The 19,529-nt window shown below is 48.8% G+C and overlaps 1 protein-coding gene across 1 annotated transcript; it reads right to left on the bottom strand.

Annotated features, from left to right (window-relative positions):
• Positions 1 to 3,153: 3,153 nt before the first annotated feature.
• IL12RB2 (interleukin 12 receptor subunit beta 2) lies at positions 3,154 to 19,193 on the bottom strand. Its single transcript, XM_066325330.1, has 15 exons — positions 19,136 to 19,193; positions 18,075 to 18,265; positions 16,987 to 17,101; positions 16,500 to 16,614; positions 15,665 to 15,840; positions 14,881 to 15,023; positions 13,495 to 13,639; positions 11,194 to 11,273; positions 9,112 to 9,328; positions 7,504 to 7,704; positions 6,633 to 6,968; positions 5,956 to 6,093; positions 5,562 to 5,649; positions 4,843 to 4,942; positions 3,154 to 4,552 (listed from the first exon to the last, which is right to left on the bottom strand). The coding sequence occupies exons 1-15, from the start codon at positions 19,191 to 19,193 to the stop codon at positions 4,163 to 4,165; spliced, it is 2,493 nt and encodes an 830-aa protein (XP_066181427.1). The 3' UTR covers positions 3,154 to 4,162.
• Positions 19,194 to 19,529: the final 336 nt, after the last annotated feature.

Genomic DNA, 19,529 nt, shown 5'->3' on the forward strand with positions numbered 1-19,529 from the left:
CATTTCCAACATGGAAAACCAGTCTTTTTTTTTTTTTTTTTTTTTTTCATCTTTGTTGGGTAGTTTGTTTACACAAAATCTTTCTAGAAAATTGAAAGCAGATGCTTGAAATCAAGATTCAAAGCACATTGGTTTGTGATTCAATACCTGTGTATGGATCCAGCAATGGGTAACTGGTCTGAAAACCAGGGTTTTTAAAATTCCTGTATCCCACCTTTCACTCCCCTTCTGGACCTTTATTCCCTCCTCCTTCCTTTCAACAGAACAAAATGCTTTGTTGGCAAAAAAAAAAAAAAAAAAAAAAGAGTTTTTAAATTACCTTTGCTTTTTGTTTGCGAGGATGCCCTGAAATTGGGGGAATTCCTGTTGTTGGAGCTGGAATACCCTGAAATAGAGGGAATTCCTGTTGTTGGAGTTGGAATACCCTGAAATACAGGTAAAATTCCTGTCCTTGGAGCTGGGATACCCTGAAATACAGGGAATTCCTGTCCTTGGAGCTGGGATACCTCAAGATTTGGGTAATTCTGTCCTTGGAGCTGGCATTCCATGAGGTTGGGGTAATTTTGGAGCTGGGAAAAGGTGGCAGCTGTGGCTCTGGAAGCCCAGGCGGATTCCAGCTGGAATTGAGGATTTCCCAGCACTGCTCCAGGTTATTCCCAGGAAGGAACTGGGCTGGCTCAGGAGGGACTTGTGGCTTCAGCCTGGGACAATGGCAATTTGTGCATGAGGCACCCAAAACCTCAACACTTCACCTCTCTCCATCCAAATGCAGCTCTGGCTCAGTGCAGGGCTCAGGATCTGCTTGGGACATCACCAAGGAATGTTTTTTTTCCAGAGAATGATTGTAAAGAAATTCCTTCTTCCCCATCAAAACCCACCACAGGTTCAATTTCATCCCCGTGTGTCCCTTCGATACACAAAAGGAGTTGTGTGAATGATGAGGAAGATTTCTTAGGGGTTTTATCAACATTTGCTAGGAGAATAGGAACAAATCTCTCCTTTTATTTTGTGTTTTCCTCTTTGGCCAGCTTAGAACATATTTGTAGTTTCTTGGGTAGGTAGTAAACTAAAGGTAACACCTTATTTTTATAAAAACTGTACAGGACAGGCAGAAAGTGTTGGAGACCTTGGAATGTGGAACACCAGTCTGCTCAGCTGTGCTCTTGGCAGCTGGCTTTGCTTTTCCTGAGCTGTTTCCCACCAGAGCTCGTGTTGTGACCCACTGTGAGTATCATGGATCCCTTCCCTCACCTGGATTTCCAGCCCCAGGCCAGGAGGAGGAGGCAAATTTTCCATCAAGAGGGTGAGAAAAAAAAAAAAAATCTGAGTTCACCTCTCCTGACTCTGCTCTCTCCATGTGGGGCTGTTGTAGGAGCAGAGTTGTTTTCTCTCTCCCGTTGGGTGGGATGTGCTGCACTTCCAGCCTTAGGGACACCCTGGATAACACAGCAAACACACAAACTCGTGGAGCAGAGCTTTCCCTGGAACACAAACCTTCCTTGAACCTTCCTTTGCTGTTCCCAGGTGATTTTACAGGCTGGATTTTCCCTTTTCCTGCTCTCTAGAGCATTCCCAAATGGCACCTAGAGTGATTTTCAACACAGCTTGTAACTTAGGATTGATCCTTCTGCTGTTCTGCCAGATGTAAGTTTGCCTCTTTCAGTCCATTTGTGTCAAGAACTAAAACTGTGAACATTTATCTTTAATATTGGTGGGTGTTAACTGAAATAAAGGTTTATTTTCATGCTCTTTAAAAAAAAATAATGTCCTGAAAACATGGAAATGAAACCACTTCAGTTCATAGTGGCTCATCCAGGGTCTGTGCCAGGAAGTCCAGCTTGCATTCCCATTCCCAGGATGGATTTTGCCTTGGAAAAGCATCTCCCAAATAGGTTTATTTATGATGGATGAAGTTGCCTTTAGTAACATTTTCTGTCCTCTTGCTTGCTCCTGCTGTCACACCAAATCTAGGGGGCTACAACTTTTAAATTCTGATCATTTGGAAAAGAGAGCAGAAAAAAAATTGAAAGCGGATTGGCTTTGGAATGAACAAGGACAAGGTTGGAGCAGGAAAGTTGATCTGAGAGCTGGAGTGGTGGGAGGGAGCAGGAGGGATTAATTGATCAATTAATTCCAAGAGTTGGCTGTGTGGGAAAGGACATGGATTCTCCTGGAATGTCAGGAATCACTGGGAATGTGTGGTGGCAGCAGTGGGAGGAGCTGAGCCCACCCTCACCTGTAACAACCCACAGGGCTGGGTTTGCACAGCCTGAGTTTTTTAATAAACTGGTTTAATCAACTCTGGTTTAATGAACCCAGCTCTGACACCCAAAGGTGCCACTCCAGCTGTGCCATTTCCAGCTGTGCCACCCTGCTGCTTTCCAGAGTCATCCCAAGGACCAAACTCCTCCCTTGGGCTGCTCTGCTCAGCAAGGTTCCATGCCTGGGCTGTCCCCAGGAACTCCAAACCTGATATTCCTGCTGGAAAGGAAATCCTGAAGGGGATTTCCTGGGATGCTCAGGCCTCCAGGCTGGAGTTCCAAAAGTCTGGTCCTTGTCTCTTGGAGTAAGGCTGGACTGGAAACCCCAAATTTTGATGGATTTGGAGAATTGCAGAGAGGACAAAATAAATTCTGATGTTTTCTTATCCTTACATTGAGGTAGAAAATCAACGTGCAGAAAGGTATGAAAGGCAAAGTAGTGCTTTATATTAAAAAAACCCCCTTTTTTGGCATCTAATCTGCCTTTCTAGTCTGATCTGGTTTGCAGAGGCTGGGTTGTGGTGCTCAGGCAGAATCCTCTTGCCAGGGTGGCTCCCAGGCAGGGTGTGAAGAGCAGGCAGCAAGTTGTGGTTCTGCCCCAGTTCTGAGGGAGATGTTTTCCTTTGGTGACACTCAGCCAGGTGACACAAGGTGGAACCAAACTCTCAGAAAAGCCCAAAGTGAAATGGCTGAGCTGGTGTTTGGCAAAACCCAGATCTGCACTTGAATGGAGGCATCAGCAGCTTGTTGGGGATGCTCCAGGTAAGTTCAGACCTGGACTACTCCATCTCTAAACTGCAACGTTTCAGCTTTAGTTCTAATCTTTAATTGTTCTGTGTAAAGCTGGAGCTTTACCAGAGAAAACAACAGGAAGCCAAGTTCCGATTTCCAACATTTTATTTATATACACGCATCTGGTAAACAAAGTCATTAAATGTGTAACACCCTTCCAGCCTGTAATTAGCACACTCCAATAAATCACTGAAATTTCTCTTGCCAATCCATTTGACTGAGTATAGATGCTGCCTGCTGCTTTTAGTTGTGGTGAGGAATTTTCCTGCCCTGAACTGAAGCAAGGAAGAGGACAGGAAAGTTCTGGTGCTGCGTCCTTCATGGGTCTGGTGTCACTGGGGAGGAGCAAGAGGTGCTGAGCTGTTCCATCCTTCCCTTTTGCAGCTCCTTGCTCTTTTTGGTGGAAATGATGATTTCCAGCTCTGATCCTGGGCTGGGCCCAGCCAGGCTGTGGGACAGGCTCCCAAAATCCCCAAAATTCAGCTCTGGCATCCCCTGCTGTGCCTCTGCAGAGTGTGCAGAGGTGAGGTGTGACTGGGGAAGGGTTTTGTCACTTGGAGGTGTCACATGTGAGTGACTGGACTGGCGCTGCTGAAACACTGAAATGTTTTGTGAAGTGTCAAAACCCAGGCTGGACTCATATCAGAACACCAAAATACTTGGTAAAGTGCCAAAATCCCGGCTGAGCTCACGCTGAAACATTGAAATGCTGTGTAATACCAAAATCCTGGCTGAGCTCTCATTGAAACACCGAGATCTGCTGTAAAGTGCCAAAACCCAGGCTGAACTCACATTGAAACGACAAAATCTGCTGTAAAGTGCCAAAACCCAGGCTGAACTCACATTGAAACGACAAAATCTGCTGTAAAGTGCCAAAACCCAGGCTGAACTCACATTGAAAGGACAAAATATGCTGTAAAGTGCCAAAATCCCGGCTGAGCTCACGCTGAAACACTAAAAAATACTCTGTAATGCTAAAAATCCCGGCTGAACTCACGCTGAAACACCGAAATTCTCTGTAATGCCAATCTGCCGGCTGAACTCACACAGAAACGCCGAAATTGTCTGTAAAGTGCCGAAACTCCTGCCGGGCTCACATCGCTCCCTGCCTACCTCGGGAAGGAGCCGCAGTTGAGTTTCACCCGATCCAAAGTGAGATTCCCTTGGCAGCAGAGGGCAGGAGTCGGGAACGCGCTCGGGAAGACGGAGATGGGCTCGGGCTCGGGCTCGGTGTCCCAGCCCGGGCTCAGGGCGGAGGTGCCGGGGTTGGAGATGTACTCCAGCTCCGGGGGCTCCACCAGCAGCCTCTGGTACAGCTCCGGGAGCTGCTGCTCCTCCTGTGCCCAGTCCCCGTGTCCCCTGCTGCCAGCGCTGCCCACCAGCAGCTTGTCCCCAGGGATGGGAGGCTCGGGATGCTCCAAGCTTTCCTCCACCGGGCTCGTTTCGGGCTCTTCGAAGCCGCTGGGCAGGAAAAGGTTGGAGGGAGAGCTCAGCTCCTCCTGCAGGGGGAACACGGAGTGAATCCCAGCACGGATCTCCCGGGATTCCCTCCCCACGGCCGCTCATCCGCCTACAAACGGAACATCTCCCAATTCTTCTGGGCTTTGAATTTGCCCCAGCACATCCTCCAGCAGAGATTATCCTCTGCCAGAGATTGCTGGATTTGCTGCTTGAGGAGATTACCGGCCTGCATGGCTCCAATTGCTTGCCTTTTTTTTTTTTTTTTTTTTTTTTTTTTTTTTTTTTAATGAAGGTTGTGGGATTAGAATTCAACCCCTCTCTAATTTACCTTGGTGGCCATTAAGCTCTTGGCCCACGTGGCGTTGGCAGGGTCGGGGATGGCTTTGCTCTGCCACTGTGGCACGAGGAGGGACAGGAGCCACTGGAACCTGCAGGGAGGGGATAAACACAGTTCAAAACATGAATGGGGAGACCCGCAGCATCCTTGTGCTCCCTGGGTGTGGGATTAAACCAGGTGTGATGGTGGATCCGCCCTCAGAGGGACCTGCAGAGCTCTTGGCTGGCTGGGGATAATTCCCAAGGATTGCTCCCCTTCAGTTTGGTTTCAAGATCTGGTTAAAAATTCGCAATACCTATGGACTGCAGGTGTATTTTAAGCTCAGAGCCTGTTTTTATTATCATTTGTGTACCCTGAAACCTTCGTTTTGAACAATCCTCACTGTTCCGTGCTCATGAAGGGGGGTGACCATCCTGTAGCACAAGGGAAAAGGGTTTTAAGCTAAAAGAGGGTGGATTTAGATTAGATGGGAGAAAAGGTTTTTAAAATGCATTGGCACGGGGTGCCCAGAGAAGCTGTGGCTGCCCTGGATCTCTGGCAGTGCCCAAGCCCCAGTGGATGGGGCTTGGAGCACCCTGGGGCAGTGGCAGGTGCCCCATGGGTGACATTGGGGGGCTGTAAGATCTCTTTCAACCCAAACCATCCTGAGATTTAATCCCTCCTAACACCCATCGCAGATTTATTGGGACACAGCTGATGGATCCACTCACACTTTCCTCCCTGGAGGCACGGAACAAACACAGGCTAAGAGGATGAAGGAGCTGCAGACGATCACCAGAGTCACCCAGTTCCCAGCACCTGAAAAGCAGAGCAGCCACCATTCAGCTCCCTCAAAAGGATGATAAAACCCTCAAATCTTTCTGTTCTCCGTGAATAAACCACCCTTCAACTCCAGGGAAAACACCTCAGCACAGCACTGGGAGCTTCAAGGCACAGAAAGAGACACCACATCCTAAAACCAGCTGAAACTACAAATCTTCAGCAACCGAGAGACCTTCAGAGCGCTTGGAGAGCTCCAGCGATTACAGAGGAGCAGGAAAAGCATTCCCAGAGTGCGGAAAAGAGGATCCAAGTGCAGGGACCGCCCTGGCAGCCCTTCCTTACGTTCCAGGAAGACGCTGTCGCTGTTGCCCTGGGGCCCCTCCCCGGCCGCTGTCACCGCTGTCATCCAGAGGTCCAGGTGCTCCCCCGGCTCCAGGTCAGGGATGTGCAGGGACAGAGGAGAATTCCCGGCGGGAACAGCTGCAGGGAAACACACGGATGGGAAAGGAGAACCTGGCACAGGTTTTACTGCCCTCGGCTGGAATGGGGCTCTGAAGAAAGGTAAGAAGGGGAGGAGGAGGAGGGAGGGGGAGAGGAAGAAGAGGAGGAGGAAAAAGAGGAGGAGGAGGAATAAGGCAAAAGAAAAGGAAGAAGAATAAGAGGAAAGAAGAGGAGGAAGAAGAAGAGAAGGAGGAATGAGGAAAAAGAAAAGGAAGATGGGTAAGAGAAAAAAAAAGGAGAAGGAGGAAGAGCAAGATGAATAAGAGAAGAAAGAAGAAGAGGAGGAGGAAGAAGAAGAGGAATAAGAGGAGGAGAAAGAAGGAGGAAGAAGAGAAGATGAGGAAGGGAAAGAAGAAAAAGAGCAATAAGAAGAGGAGGAAAAAGAATAAGAGGAGAAGGGAGAAAAAGCAGAGATAAATCTGATAGTTCCAGACTGAAACCAACTTAGAATGATGCCACTGGAGCCTTTCAGTGACGAAAGGGGAGCAGGAGAAGCATTTCCAGCCCCAGGCACCCACCGTGGACCTCGGGCTGGCCCTGCCTGTCCCTCCTGTGCAGGTAGATGAGGTAGGCAGTGATGCAGCCCCTCTGCTGGGCAGCTGGGATCTCCTGCCAAGAAACCAGGACACCGCTGGCCAAGGGCATCGTGATCATCTGGGGCCCAGCTGATGGGGCTGCAAGACACAGGGCTGGTGTTAGAGCTGAGCTTAAAACGCCATCAAAACCCCCAAAAGGGCATTCCTGGGGTTCACCTTGTGCTGTGGAGTTTCCCCTGACTGCTGCTGCCTGCCCAGCTCTGTCCTGGTGAAGTGCAGACACGTGGATCTGATAGCAGACGTTATCTCTGATGTGCTCTGCAGGGAGAAATCACAGCTGGGGAGTTGCTGGTTCAAGGATTTGCAGTCAGGGAAGAGATATTGCAGCAGCTGCTTAAATCTGAGATAAATCTTGTGATTGTTGATGGATCTTTCATAAAGAAGGGAAAATTTTTCTCTGATCTACTGAGCCTGGCACAGCCTTACTGGGCATTAAACTGAAAATTGATGATTTCCCAGAGCCAGAGGGCAGGGATGGATGGGATGTTGGGAAGGAATTGTTCCCTGAGAGGGTGGGGAGGGTGCCCAGAGAAGCTATGGCTGTCCCTGGATCTCTGGAAGTGATTTTAGTAAAAATTATGGAAATATAGACATATAAAATCCCAGACTGGTTTGGGTTGGGAGGGACCTCAAAGCCTGTCAGTGCCATAACAGGATCACCTCCCACCATCCCAACTTGCTCTAAACTCCATCCAGCCTGGCCTTGGAGGCCAAATTCACACCTGACTTGTAGCTTTAAACATTTTCCAACGATATCTTTCCAAGCTGGTGCCGTGCCCAGGTTGGCATTTACCTGTTATCACCGTGGACAGGTGGGACGGGGGCAGCTTCAGGCAGGAGTGCCGGGGCTGCAGGAGGGGCTCCCCCCGGGGCTCTGCCCACTCCACCAGGTACCCCTCGATGGGCAGGGGGGTTCCCACGGGGGGGCTCCAGCTCACCAGGATGCTGCTGTTCCCCAGGGCCACGGCAGAGACTCGCTGAGGAGGGGGCAGCTCTGGCAGGGGGAGAACAAAACCCTCTGTCAGCACAAAGTTGTTACAGCATCAGTCAAATCGTTGTGGGCCTGGTGTTTTTGGGGTCTGAGAGATTTCAGCCTGCTGGCAGCTGCTGACTTTTTCCCAAGGAAAAGTTTCTCAGGAAAGCTCCTTCTCAAAACAATCCTGGCCAACAACTCTCCTTTCTCAGAACAATCCTTCTCCAGGTGGTGTTTTGCTGTTTCTCTGGTTTAACCCATGGGATCAGAGAGGTGTGATTCCTACTCACCAACCATGTTAAATCTGTATGGGAACACCTGATAAAAGGTCATCAAAATTAGGCAATAAAGCCTTTTTTCTATTCTCTTTGCCTTCTGAAATATTTTGAGTCTTTTTTTCGTGTCCTACAATGACGAACTGTGACATCTGATACAGGATCTCATTTCCTTTGGCACCGTGGGAAGGATAAAAATGAATTACAACCCAAGAGAAGGTGCCAGTGGGGAGGGTGAGGGGTTTGCTGACAGGAATAGTCACATTCCTCTCATGAGCTGGACACCCCACAGCACGGTTTGGCTGTGCCATCCCAAACCCTGCGAGGTGCTGGCACTGCCCAACGCCCTGATGGAACCACGGGGAAGGACATGGAGCTGCTGCAGCGATTCCAGAGGAGGAGCAGGGATATTCCAAGGCCTGGAGCCACTTTATGTTGGAGCCAGGCTGGCAAAGCTGGGGGAAAACACCACAGGGAAAAGGGATCTGCACATTCCCTAAGTTCCACCTAGACAAAGATAAAGTGAAGCAACCACAACACTCCCAGGGTGTGTGGCACCAGGCAGAGCAGGGCTGTGCTCCCGGGGATCCCAGGGCAGCAGGAGATGCCTGGGGGCTCTTACTGTGGAGACCCTTGAGCCATTAAAGCAATTTCCAACTGCCCTTCCCTGGAAAAGGGAAGATAAAAGATACCCCAGGTGTAAAAAAAAAAACCGGCTTCTCCCCATGGATCTTTGCAGACATTGTGCAATGTTCTCTTGAGGTTTTGCAGGTCCATCACCCACCCCATGGCATCCCCTTTCCCTGTTTCCCCAGTGGCTGTGGGGTTTGGTGTCCTGTTATCTCTTCCCTATGGTCACTTGCCCCCTGCCCCTTGTACCCCCCACGACCCTCAGACCCTACATAACTAAGGAAATCCACGTTCCCTCTTTTTGGCTCCAGATCCACCTTCAGCACATGGAATAAACGTTTGCTGGGAATTGTTCTGGGGCTGGGAGCCTTCTGCCCCTCTGCTGAGCCAGCCTGTAACGCGTGTGGCTGTGTGAGCTGGATTGCTGCCTGAACACTTCCCAAGCAGTTTCTCTCCAGAGAGGCTGACTGGGGTTTAGAAAGGCTGGAGCTGCACTCCAAAACCACACACGGTTTCATCTTACCGGGGCTGCCCGGGCGGGTCAGGATGGCCGCGGGGCCGGAGCTGCCCCGGGAGTTGCGGGCGGTCACTGTCACCCTGTGAGCCACCCTGGGGGTCACCCTGGAGAATCTGGTCTCACTGCTCTGGTGGGATTGTGCCGGCACATCCCCGTGCTCCAGGGCTTCCAAGGTCACCGTGTATCCCAGGATTCTCCCTCCTGCCTCTGCCTTGCTCAGAGCCTGTGGGGAAAGCGCTGCTGTCACTGCTGCTGTCACTGCTGCTGTCGCTGCTGTCACCTGGGAATGCTGGAGAGGGGATTGGGATGAAGGCTGCAGGGACAGGACACAGGGAATGGCTTCCCAGTGCCAGAGGGCAGGGCTGGATGGGATTTGGGGCAGGAATTGTTCCCTGAGAGGATGAGGAGGCCCTGGAATAGAATTCCCAGAGCAGCTGTGGCTGCCCCTGGATCCCTGGCAGTGTCCAAGGCCAGGCTGGACACTGGGGCTTGGAGCAGCCTGGGACAGTGGGAGGTGTCCCTGGGACAGTGGGAGGTGTCCTTGCCCATGGCAGGGGTGGCACTGGATGGGCTTTGAGGTCCATCCCAACCCAAACCATTCCCAGATTTATTTTTCCCACTCAACTCCAGTTTAATGAAGCTCTTTTGCTGTGAGGTGCTGATTTTCCCAGCAGCAGCACAGCTGGGGGCAGTGAGCCCCCTCCTGCCCTGCTCCTGAATTCCAGACTCACTTTGCACCAGGGAGGAAAAAAAAAAAAAAAAAAAAGATGATGATCAACTGCTCAGCTGGATTGGTCAAAATGAGCAGGTTTTGCCTGGGAGGAAAAAAACCCGGATTTTACTTAAAGCCACCATAAAGAATTATTTAAATTTAACCACTCAGAACACACATCTCTGACAGTCTGTGGAACACCACACCCTGGTTTCAACTCCCATCTGGGTGCCTGCAGTTGTACTCCCAGTTTCAGTTTCCTGATGTTTCTGTGACATCAATTCATTCCTTGGGCTCATTTCTGTCATAACGAAACGAAGCACAGAGCACAAACCAAAACGGTGGCTGTGCTTTGGCAGCGGCTCAGGCCAGAGGCAGCGCTGGAAACCTGCTGGAATTAAATTTCCAGCCCTTTTCTGGGTATTTTTTTCTGAGAATAAGAGCACACCCTTGGTAGGAAGTGGTCCTGAGTGTCAGTCTGGCTTTGAGGCTGCTGTGAAACCTCTGAAAGCAGTTTATTGCCCCTTTTTATGAATGATGCTGCAGGAAGTCACTCCTGATAAAGAAAGTGCTGCAAGATAAAGGTCTTCAAGTTAAAGCCACAATGTCTAAGGTCATAGAATCTCATGAGAATTTCTGCTTTCACTTGCAGCCTGCTGCTTGTTGGTAATATGTGTGGAAATACGGTGAAGTTTTGTACCCAATTAAAAAACTTGGGTTTTAAACCAAATTCTGGTGGTTTTTTAACCAAATTCTGGCGAGTTTTAAACCACATTCTGTGTGGAATGTTCCCTGTGGGGTCCCAGCCACCAGCTTTGCCCACCAGACCCCAAAAATTCTATGGAATGTGGAGAGGGGCTTGGGATAAAGGGAGAAAGGGACAGGACACAGGGGATGGCTTCCCACTGCAAGGGGGCAGGATTGGATGGGATTTCAGGTAGGAATTGTTCCCTGGCAGGGTGGGCAGGGCTGGGATGGAATTCCCAGATTTGCTGTGGCTGCCCCTGGATCCCTGGAAGTGTCCAAGGCCAGGCTGGAGCAGCCTGGAACAGTGAAAGGTGTCCCTGCCCTTGGAACAAGGTGACATTCCAGATCCCTCCCAATCCAAATATCTCTGACATTCCATGAAACTGTAGGTAGAAAAACGATGATTAATCTCCTCCCAGGGAGGGGACCCTGTCCCTGGGAACCCTTGTGCTGTCCCAGGGTTAATCCTTTCCTGCAATCCTAAAAATCAGAATTTCTCTTCTCCCAGGGTTAGTCCTTCCCTGCAGTCCTAAACATCAGAATTTCTCCTCTCACCTGGCTCTGGGGTTTTGTTTCCCCTCTCACCTGGCTGGGTTTTGCTGCCTCTGCTGGGGTTTCACTCAACTCACCTTCCAAAAAATGGAGAGGTTCTGGTGCCCAGAGTCCAGGTCCTGCTGCCGGTACCACACATCCAGGATCCCACTTGGAGCTGGAGGGGAAGGAAAAGTGGAGCACTGGGAATGGCTGAAGCCAACAAAAGGGACAATGAGGAGCTAAAACCCCTGAAAAAAATCCAAATTCAGGCTTTACACTGTCCCTGAAATGCTGCAGGGTGTGATAATCCGTGTTTGCTGTTGTTTGGCTGCTTTGGGGGTGGGGATCTCGAGGAGAAGGAGCCATAAAAGCCAAGGAGAGGAGTTGGGACCTGCTGGTGGCTTCATCCTGACCTCAGTAACCCTGATGGATCCCAAGGAAACCCACACATCAAAGCACAGCATTAACTCCTGTCTTTACATAAATTTGAGGCTTATGGACGTCCTTGGGGTCGGCTCCATCGATCCTGGAACCACAGGCAGGGGTGGATGAAGGCCTCTGAGGGATGTGTAGGATTTCCCTGCCTGGCTCTAGGCAATAAATGCCTTTGACAGCTTCTCTGAGGCAGCTGAAACCCCTGGTTCCTTCCACAATTCTGGCTGGAAACTCTGGATATTTTGAAGGAGCCTCCCAAAGTGACATTAAAGAGAAGATCTGGATGTGCTCCTGAAATCCAGAATCAGAGATAAATATTTAAGGACAGTTGAAGTGACAGAGGATGACAGGGCTCGGCTCCTCAAGGACCCTGACCAGCCTCAACTCAACAAAATCAAATTTGATGAGTTAATTTTTTAATAGCTGGGGCGAATTGTTAATAGCCGGGGCAGGGGGCAGCTGATGAACAGCCCAGGGCTGCAGCAAAGACACAAACCCCTTTATGTCAGCGACGTTCAGAGCAGTTTGTCCTGGATTGACTGGAAGGAGTGACTGGAACAGAAACAAGAAGCAGCAGCAGCAGCAGAAATAAATCCCAGAGCGTTGACTGTGAGCTCAAAGCAGAAAAAATCCGAATCTGGGGTTGCATCTGCTGCCCTCCAGCCTGGATTTGAAAGCCTGTGAACCCCACCAGCGAGGCAAAATTCTCACAAAAAGGAGCTGGAAAGGGAATTTCTGCTTGACAAGGTTTAATTTGGGGGTTTGCCACGAGACAGCTCGTGCAGAACTTCAGCTCCTTGCACCCAGAGCTTCTCGTCTGCAGCCTCCCCTCGCTGCCACCTCGGCGTCTGAGGGCACAAAGTGCTCCAGGGTGCGACGAAAAGGGGAGAAAAATGTTGAGAGGAAGATGGGGGAGGGAGAGAACGGTTCAACCAATGCCTCTGAGAGAAACTGCCGCTGTCACAGGGGGAAAAGGAAGATGGAGATGGGCTGAGTCAGAGCTGCACCAGTCCCACGGACTCGTGCTAATCCACAAAAAAAAAAAAAAAAAAAAAAAAAGAGCTGCCAAAGCCAAGCAGGAGAGCTGAGAATCACAGAATTAGGAGGGTTGGATGGCACCTTAAAGATCATCTCATTCCTACCCCCAGAACCCTCTGGAAATTCCTCTTTTGTGATGAGCACCAACAAGTTTTCATTGTTCCTTCATTAAAAAAAACCAATTTCCTCACAGAAACTTCCCTCTCTTGGCTCCAGGTCTGGATTTAGACCTTTGTTATAAATGCATATTTTATAGTTGGCTTTTCACAAATATTAAAATGAATACTGTATGTATAATTGTGTTGTATTATGTTTTATTAACAGAGTTTAGAAAGGTAATAAGTGTCTATTTTCTGACTGTACCATTGGGTTAACAGTAAAAAGACCAGGTTTATTTCTCTTTGTAACGTCTAAACTGACCAAACCAGGTTTGGGGAAGGTCTCCTTGCATTTCTGCATAAAAACTGCTGGCTTTCTGTTTCTTATCCAAATGAAGAGAACCAAAAACCTCGGAGAAGAACTCACGAGACCCACATCACAGACAAAGTGGAGCAACCCACCGATGGATCTACCAGATAAAATGATTTGGGGATATTCGAAAGGGATGAAACTCAAAGAGAATCGTGCATTAGGATCTATTGAATATGCAACACAACAATCCTTAAAAACAGGAAAGGGTGAAGGTGTGCTTTTCTGGTGAGGCACCCTCAGCCGAGCCACCTCCGCTTTTCTGTCTCCTAAATTGCCTATTTTTATTTTTTATTAATTAATAAATTTCAAACTATAAATTTTCCTAAGTGAGTGAAGCTCGCTGTTCACACTCCGCACAGAACACCCCGACAGCAGGTTTTTTTCCCTCCTGAGCTGGAGTTTCCCGTGGGATGCAGAGCCCAGGGCTGGGTTTAGGGCAGGGGGGTTGTTACCTGCTGTTGGGGTGCGGCCCCAGCTCCCGCTCCAGTCGCTCCAGAAGCCACGGCCCGGCAGGATCCTGCAGCTCACCTGGAATTCATAGTCTGTGTCAGGCTCCAGCCCTTGGAGATGGTATTCCTCCCTGCTGAAGATTTCCACCTGCAAGAAGATGGAGAAATTGGTGTTTAACTTGTGATGTTCCTTTTTGTCGTGTCAGAGCCGGGATTAGCGCACGGGAGTCACAGTTTTGTGTTTGGACTCAGAGTTAATTAATTCCTATTTATATTACAGCCTCAGGAGTCATGAGCTCTGGCTCACATCTGGAGATGTCTCCAACTCTTTCCAATTAATTACCCAATAACGAGGTGACACCTGTGTTATTTATATTTTTGACCCAATAATTGACCACCCAAAGTCTGAAATGCGGGCTTTCTTCACCCCATTAGGAAAAAACACCCAAAACTGCGAAGAAGAAGGTGAAGAAAAATTTAATGCCTTAAATCCTCCATATTGCCCCATATATTACCATATACTAAACCCTTTGTAACATCTAAACTGACCAAACCAGGTTTGGGCGAGGTCTAAGTTTTTAAATTCTAAGTTTTTCACCCTGTAAGATCACACAATACTACCCAATTTCCACACCCACAATCCCAGTTCTATCCCTCAATTTTGGAAACCTGTTCCATGGCCTCGGGTCAAATGTGGTGCTGGCTTGAGGGCCAGTGCCTGCCAGCCCAAAAAAAGCCTGAAATTCTCAGCCTCCTGGGTTCCAACAAAACTCACAAGGAAAAACTCGCTGAGTTTTTGAAGGCAGTGAGAGGCTGGAGTACAAATTCAGGCATAACTTAAAAAATTACAGGGAAACCCTGGCCTGAGGCAGCTCCAAAAACTCAAGGAATGATGTGAGGAATCATCAGAGCTGCAGGGCTTCATCCCAAAGGTCCCTCATTTCTTATGTGCCAACACCAAAACCTCTGTTGGAGTGATTTGCTCAGCTCCCAGCAACGGGAAAAAGCACTCATGGAGCCATGGAGTGGTTTGGGGTGGGAAGGGACCTTAAAGACCATCCTGTCCCACCCCTGCCATGGCAGGGACCTTCCACTGTCCCAGGCTGCTCCAACCTGGCCTTGGGCACTGCCACGGATCCAGGCTGATCTGGGAATTCCATTCCAGCCTTTCCCCACCCTCCCAGCCAGAAATTCCTTCCCAATATCCCTCCTAAATCTCCACTTTTTCAGTTTGAAGCCATTCCCTGTGTCCTGTCCCTCCAGCCCTTGTCCCCAGTCCCTCTGCAGCTCTCCTGGAGCCCCTCCAGGCCCTGCCAGGGGCTCGGAGCTCTCCCTGGAGCTTCTTCTTCTCCAGTGGGTCCATAACTCCCCCAATCCCAAAAGGATTACCGTGCTCCAGGCTCCAGGCCCTCCGCGGGGTCGATATCTCAGCCTGTAGTGCTGTGCTCGTGCTTCATCGTGCCAGGAAAGGGTGCAGTTGGTGGCAGAAGAATTATCAAATTCCACCAAAAATCTGGGAGGGTGTGGCTTCACTGGCAGCGAAACAGAGAAATAAGTAAAGCTCAGAGGGGCAGCACAGCTCAGAAGGCTCCTGGGATTCCAGGGAATAGAAAATCCCAGGCCAAAAAAAATCCCAGGGCAAAGAAAATCCCAGGGCAAAGAAACTCCCAGGGCAAAGAAAATCCCAGTTATTTTAAACTAAATAACCAAAATTAAGTAATAAATATAACTAGATAAATATAAGCTAAAATAAATAACTAAACTTGGCAAGTTAGATAAGCACATTTTAACAACACCTAGGGTAATTATTAAATTAAATAACACCAAACCATACACGTAATAGAAATTTAAATAAACAGGATGTAGATCTAATATCACCTAAAATTTATGAAACTTAAGCTTAAATTTAACCTGAACTTACCAGGACCCAAACATAATAGTATTTAAAATAACATCATTAAAACTAAGTAATATTTAAACTAAACCGTGCCAGGGCAGCATCCTGGAGCAGGAATATCCCAGGGTTAGGTGGAAAACAGGATTATTGCCTCAGACTGGATGGATGATTTTTCCAAGAGCTTTAATGTTTAATTTTTTTTCCAAGAAATCCTAAATATTTCCAGCTCTTCCCCAATGTCTGGGGCTGGCTGAGGGGTGAGGAGTGCTGCTTTACCTATGTCTACCAGCGTGAAGGTGAATGGCTGGGAAGAGGAATTTCCTAATCCATTGGAGGCAAAAACCACCACGGTGTAATTGGAGTCAAAATCCAGCTTGCTCAGAGCCCCAGAGCCCAAGACCTGATCGGAAGTTTCTTCCCGAAAGCAAAAGGAATCCGTCCCGTTGGAGAGCCTGGAGCAGAAGGAGAGGTTTGGTTGGATTTCTGTGGAGCAAGAAATCCTGGGCGCAAAATATATCCTGGGGGTGTGGGGGCAGGATAAATCCTGGGGAGGTGGGGACAGGATAAATCCTGGGGAGGTGGGGACAGGATAAATCCTGGGGAGGTGGGGACAGGATAAATCCTGGGAGTGTGGGGATGTGGGTAAATCCTGGGGACAGGGTAAATCCTGGGGAGGTGGGGACAGGATAAATCCTGAGAATGTGGGGACAAGGTAAATCCTGGGGGTGTGGGGACAGGGTAAATCCTGAGAATGTGCGGACAGGGTAAATCCTGAGGGTGTGGGGACAAGGTAAATCCTGGGGAGGTGGGGACAAGGTAAATCCTGAGGGTTTGGGTAAATCCTGAGAATGTGCGGACAGGGTAAATCCTGAGGGTGTGGGTAAATCCTGAGGGTGTGGGGACAAGGTAAATCCTGGGGAGGTGGGGACAAGGTAAATCCTGAGGGTGTGGGTAAATTCTGGGAATTTGGGGACAGGATAATTCCCTATCCAAAGGGAAGACTGGCCCAATCTCTTTGCTGAACCCTGAGAGAGCTGCAGGGCATGGTCAGAGAGCTGCTCCTGGGCATAATTAGGCATTAATTAATTACATTTACAGCCCCATCACTCACTCTATTTCATAGTCAGTGCAGACATAGGTGGCCCTTCCTTTGTCCCAGGTGCAGGTGGGATGTCCCCGTGTCCCATTTTGGATACAGGACACATTCCTGGGCTCATCTGGAGGATCTGAAACGGAAATTCCTGTCAGTCCTAAAATCCCAGCCTGGTTTGGGTTGGACCTTTCCGAGTCCTTCAGTCCAACACCTTCAGGCAGAGCAGAGCTCCACCCAGCCTGGCCTTCAGTTTCCTCCTCAAAAATGTTGGCAGGAAATATTTTGGGGGATGCTGGGTGAGGAGGATGCCGTTTGCTCTGAGCAGGGAGATTTATTGAGCCTCTCTCCCTCCAGGAATGACGGAGCTGCACAATTCCAGCCAGGAATATTTCCAATGGGAAGAGCCCCTCACAGACAGCACCAGTCCTGGACAAAGTCACGCCCTGCCAGTGTCTTCCCTCTTCCCCAGGGGAGCAGTAAGTAATTAATAACTGATTTTCCTTACTTCCACACTCGATATCGATTCCACAAACGAGCTCCTTTTTTGTACAGATGTTATAGCACATGAAGGTGTGTTTGCCGTAGGTAGTGACCAGAATGGTTTTGCTCACTGAGTCTCCCTGTGAATCACGATTTTAAAGGGTTAAAAGATTTTACCCAAGGGTTAGAAACCATTTATGTTGATTAGGATGAGATTTAGGAAAAAACCCAAATGATCAATTGATGGTTTTTAGATGCTGGAGTTAGAGCTGAATGATGTATTGCTTGCTGGTATGTGCTTGGTTTAGTTTTTATAGAAGGAAATTAAATAGATGGAGCAGCACAATAACAAATTGGAACCAATGGAATTGAAACCATGACCTGCACCTGGACTCGGTGCTAATTGGTCATAAAGCAGGAGGGATTGGATTGGGCCAGAAGGTCAGGAAAGCTGCCAGCAGCACCAAGGTAGAAAGGTCATTGTGATGAAAACTTTCCTGACTTCATCCTCCAAGAGCACTGACCCAGTTCCAGAAAAGAATTGCACAGGTGTGAAGGACTTTTAACCTCATTTTAGCCTCATTTTAACCTCATTTAAACCTCATTTTAGCCTCATTTTTATACAAAGTGGAGAGTGGTAGGTGCTGGAATTATGCAAATGTAAATAATTTATTAATATAGATAATGATCTATAATCTATACAGTGCTATATCATAATAGATATATTATAATAGAGACATTATAATATAAAAGTTTATATATTATAATTCATATATAATAATAAATAAAATAACAATATAATAAATATACTATAATAAATATTAAAATAAAAATACAGTAAAATATAATAAAATAATAAGATTTATCTATTATAATAATAATTTATAAAAATTATTTTAAAATCATATCTAATGCATATATAACATAGTAATAAATCCATAGTGTATGTTAGATTAAGGAAATAAATAGGAGGGCAAAGAGCCTTGTGACCTGCTGGCACCAATTCAGGAGGTGACTCCCCGAGTGACAGTAACACACAAACCATCCCACTTTTCTAACTCCAGCTGCTCAGAGAGCCTTTGTCGGTGATTTTATCCGCTCTCCAGGACTCACATGCCTGCTGATCTGCTCGGAGTCGTTGAGGTAAATGGCAGCCTTGCACGAGGGGCTGGTGCGTCGCAGGTGGCAGCTCAGGGTGACGTTGGTGCCCGGCCGGATGACAGAGGCGGTGCTGGCGGTGACATTCCCCTTGTTACAGACCCCTGCAGCCCTGCTGCCACTCACCGCCTCTCTCCTGCAGGATTCTGAGAGGGAACGGCAGGAAAAAGTCAGGCAGGAGCCCTGTGGGATATGCTGGGCTCCAGCAAGAGCCTCCCCAGGTGATGGATGGAGAAATTCCGGGCTCTGCACGGGAAATTCTGGGATCTGGTCTGGGCTCAGCCACCGTGGGATCGCTCCCAGTGCCCAGAGAACCAACACAAGCCCAGATAAAAAATACCAGGATATAAACCCACCTGTCATTGGGGATTGTAAAAGTGCCTGTGGCAGGAGGTGCAGGAAGGATCTGGAGCTGCTCCAGGGCTGGGAGAGCTGGGAGTGCTCACCTGGAAAAGGGAAAACTCCAGGGAGAGCTCCGAGCCCCTGGCAGGGCCTGAAGGGGCTCCAGGAGAGCTGCAGAGGGGCTGGGGACAAGGGATGGAGGGACAGGACACAGGGAATGGCTTCAAACTGAAAAAGTGAAGATCTGGATGGGATATTGGGAAGGAATTCCTGGCCCTGGAATAGAATTCCCAGATTTGCTGTGGCTGCCCCTGGATCCCTGCAGTGTCCAAAGCCAGGCTGGAGCAGCCTGGGACAGTGGAAAGTGTCCCTGCCGTGGCACTGGATGAATTTAAGGTCTCTCCCACCCCAAATCAATCTGAGATTGTGTGAACACGATTTTTTTCCCTGTTCATGAGCTCTGCCTGTCCCCGGTGCCTTTTCTCACAGAACCCACAGCTCTCAAAACCTTGAACTAAAACCCCAACAATCTCCCCCTATCACTCTGTACCTCCAGAAAGGAAAATGTCCACAGCCACTGGGGGTAGAAACTGGGGAAAAAACACCCTCCACTGTAATGAGGCTGAGTGCTTCATTAGAGAGATAATTGCTGAGCAGGAGGAAAAGCCTCTTACCTGCGGTGAAGTGCAGCACCAACCAAACCGCTGAGGGCACGATCCATGCAAACGGCATTTTGGTACCTAGAGGGAAAGGAATTCCTGTCACCAGCTCCTAAAAATCGGGGATATTCCCTCCGGATCTTGGCGTTTTCTGTCTCTACTGCTCCAGAAAATCCCAAATGCTCATTCTGCCAGGTCTTTGTGACCAACATTCCCTGGTTTTGTTGTAATCCAGAGGCTGGGGCAGTTTCAGCCTTGCAGCAGCTCAGCCCCAGAGCCTCTTCATGTGGTGTGCCTTGTGGAGGTGATTCGTAGGTGCCAGGATGAGCAATCTCAGCACCTCGGGCTCTTCAGGGAAATGCTCTGCCTTCCACTAAACCCACCCCGTCTGGAGGCTGTGCAAACTGCC

This window comes from Sylvia atricapilla, chromosome 9 (genome assembly GCF_009819655.1).
Source record: "Sylvia atricapilla isolate bSylAtr1 chromosome 9, bSylAtr1.pri, whole genome shotgun sequence".
In the NCBI taxonomy this organism is placed as follows: Eukaryota; Metazoa; Chordata; class Aves; order Passeriformes; family Sylviidae; genus Sylvia; species Sylvia atricapilla.

Coding starts and splice junctions, on each gene's coding strand:
- IL12RB2 (XM_066325330.1), bottom strand. CDS start 19,193: ATGCCGTTTGCATGGATCGTGCCCTCAGCGGTTTGGTTGGTGCTGCAC. Junction 15,024..15,664: donor CTTCACGCTGGTAGACATAG/GTAAAGCAGCAC, acceptor TTTCGCTGCCAG/TGAAGCCACACCCTCCCAGA. Junction 4,553..4,842: donor AGAGCTTAATGGCCACCAAG/GTAAATTAGAGA, acceptor TTCCCCCTGCAG/GAGGAGCTGAGCTCTCCCTC.